Genomic DNA, 2,062 nt, shown 5'->3' with positions numbered 1-2,062 from the left:
ATATAAAATTAGAGTTTAGGGTAGCAATCCGTATTCGTAACTTGAAGTTATATATTATTAGTATCGAAAATAAGGATATTCTAGGTCCTAGATGAAACGAAGGAAAAAGATGGAAATATAAGGCACTAAAAAAAAGTTTTAAAGAATGTTGTAAAAGAAATATATTGAAATCAAATGATAAATGACTCGTACTAAAGGAGATGTTATCATCCACTTGTTTGTTTATGATTTTTTACTTGTTTAACTAAATGTGGAACTTTGGTGTCATTTCCTATAATTTCAATATTAAAGTTCTTCAAACATTGCAAACTTTTCAAGTGAAAATAATTATACGGGTTAACTCTCTCTCGAGATTCAACCCTCACACCTTGCAGATGACGGCCAAATTAAAGAAATAAAAATAAAATAAAATTAGAAGATTTTTGTGAGTAAAACAAAATTTAACGGGCAAATTAAAACTTTTAAAAATATAGGAATCAAAACGAAACAATTATAAGGAATATATAAAATAAAATATCAGCAAGTTCTAATACTAAATTCAACCATTTAAAATATAAAAATATATGGATTAATATTTTATAGAGTTCCCTTGTAATAAGGTTTCTTTTATTATTGAATTGACCAAGTCATTATTGGAGAATATGGTTATGATTTGGAATATGAACCTAAATTTCCACTATATTCCTCATTTTATTATAAGCCATTTAATTTCTATAGTCTATAATATTTTTATTATGTCTTTTGAATTTTTTTTAAATGTTAAATGAAATCTAATCCTCTACTTCCCTTCCTATTTGTTATATCAAACGGTCCATGATTTTTTTGGATAATTTTATTAGTCAAAATTTTAGGAATAAAGAAGATAGATCAATGGAGTTAATGGAATAAGTAACATCTACGTAATATGTCAATCATTTGATAAATGTATTCAAATGACTCGAGAACTCAATCAATCTAGACTATCCAACCTAACCTAAACTATAAAAATTGGGTTGAGTCCAGAGCGACATTTTTTTGTTAGGTCAATCCGACTCTCCTAAAAGTAGAGAATCTAATTTTTCATATTTAGATTAATAATTTATGTATTAGAATGTTTGATTTGAAAATAATGGAGAATGAGCCGTAAAGTTTTTTATATTTCATAAAATTTTTAATTTTTTTAAAATAATTAAGATTATTAAAAAAAATTTAAAAAATTTAATAGTGTTTTTTAAACATTTTTAAGCAAAACTGAAATACAAAATTTAAAGAGTATTTTTTTTTTAATAATTTAATCTTAATTTTAAAACTTTGAACGTGATAGGCTAATTAATATTTTAATTCTAAAATTAATATTCAATTTTATATTTTAATATAAGACGTGGTTGCAAGCAAGAACTTGCAGGACCTGCGTGAGGCGAAAATGGCGGATTCAACCTCTTACATTCTCTACATTGCTCTCTCCTTCCTCTTCATCATTCTCCTTCACTATCTCCTTCACAGACCTTCCAATGGCCGCACGCCGCCGAGTCCGCCGGCGCTGCCGCTAATCGGCCACCTCCACCACTTCTCGCCGTCCGTTTGCAAATCGTTCCACAATCTCGCCGCTAGGTACGGCGATCTTCTCTTCCTCCGACTCGGAAGCGTCCGATGCGTCGTCGTTTCATCGGCGTCGTACGCGACCGAGATCTACAAGACACAGGATGTTACTTTCTCGTCGCGGCCGAAATTCGCGTTCGGCGACGAACTGCCGTACGCGAAGGCCGGATTCTTCGCTGCAGAGTACGGAGATTACTGGAGATTCATGAAGAAACTGACGATGACAGAGCTTTTGTCGCAAAGGCAAGTTGAGAGATCACGCGCCGTACGGAGAGAAGAAATGTTGAAATTCTTGAAGAAATTGGGCGACTGCGGCGAGAACAACGAGGCCGTGGATTTGGGGGCGGAACTCGTCAAACTCACCAACAATAGCACTTGCAGGTATAAATTTACAATATATATATATATATATAAATTTACAATATATATATATATATATATATATATATATATATATATATATTTTTTTTTTTTTTTTTTTTTT

General features: G+C 31.4%; 1 protein-coding gene across 1 annotated transcript in view; it reads left to right on the top strand.

The window, feature by feature from the left end:
• The first annotated feature begins 1,402 nt into the window (after positions 1-1,402).
• LOC111791541 (cytochrome P450 705A5-like) overlaps positions 1,403-2,062 on the top strand; it is a 3,288-nt gene continuing 2,628 nt past the window's right edge. The window contains exon 1 of the mRNA XM_023672925.1: positions 1,403-1,959. Within this exon, the coding sequence (XP_023528693.1) occupies positions 1,403-1,959 (557 nt within the window). The remainder of the gene's footprint in view (positions 1,960-2,062) is intronic.

This window comes from Cucurbita pepo, chromosome LG03 (genome assembly GCF_002806865.2).
Source record: "Cucurbita pepo subsp. pepo cultivar mu-cu-16 chromosome LG03, ASM280686v2, whole genome shotgun sequence".
Lineage (NCBI taxonomy): Eukaryota > Viridiplantae > Streptophyta > Magnoliopsida > Cucurbitales > Cucurbitaceae > Cucurbita > Cucurbita pepo.
The sequence above is the reverse complement of the archived record's forward strand: the minus strand, read 5'-3'. Positions and strand labels throughout refer to the sequence as shown.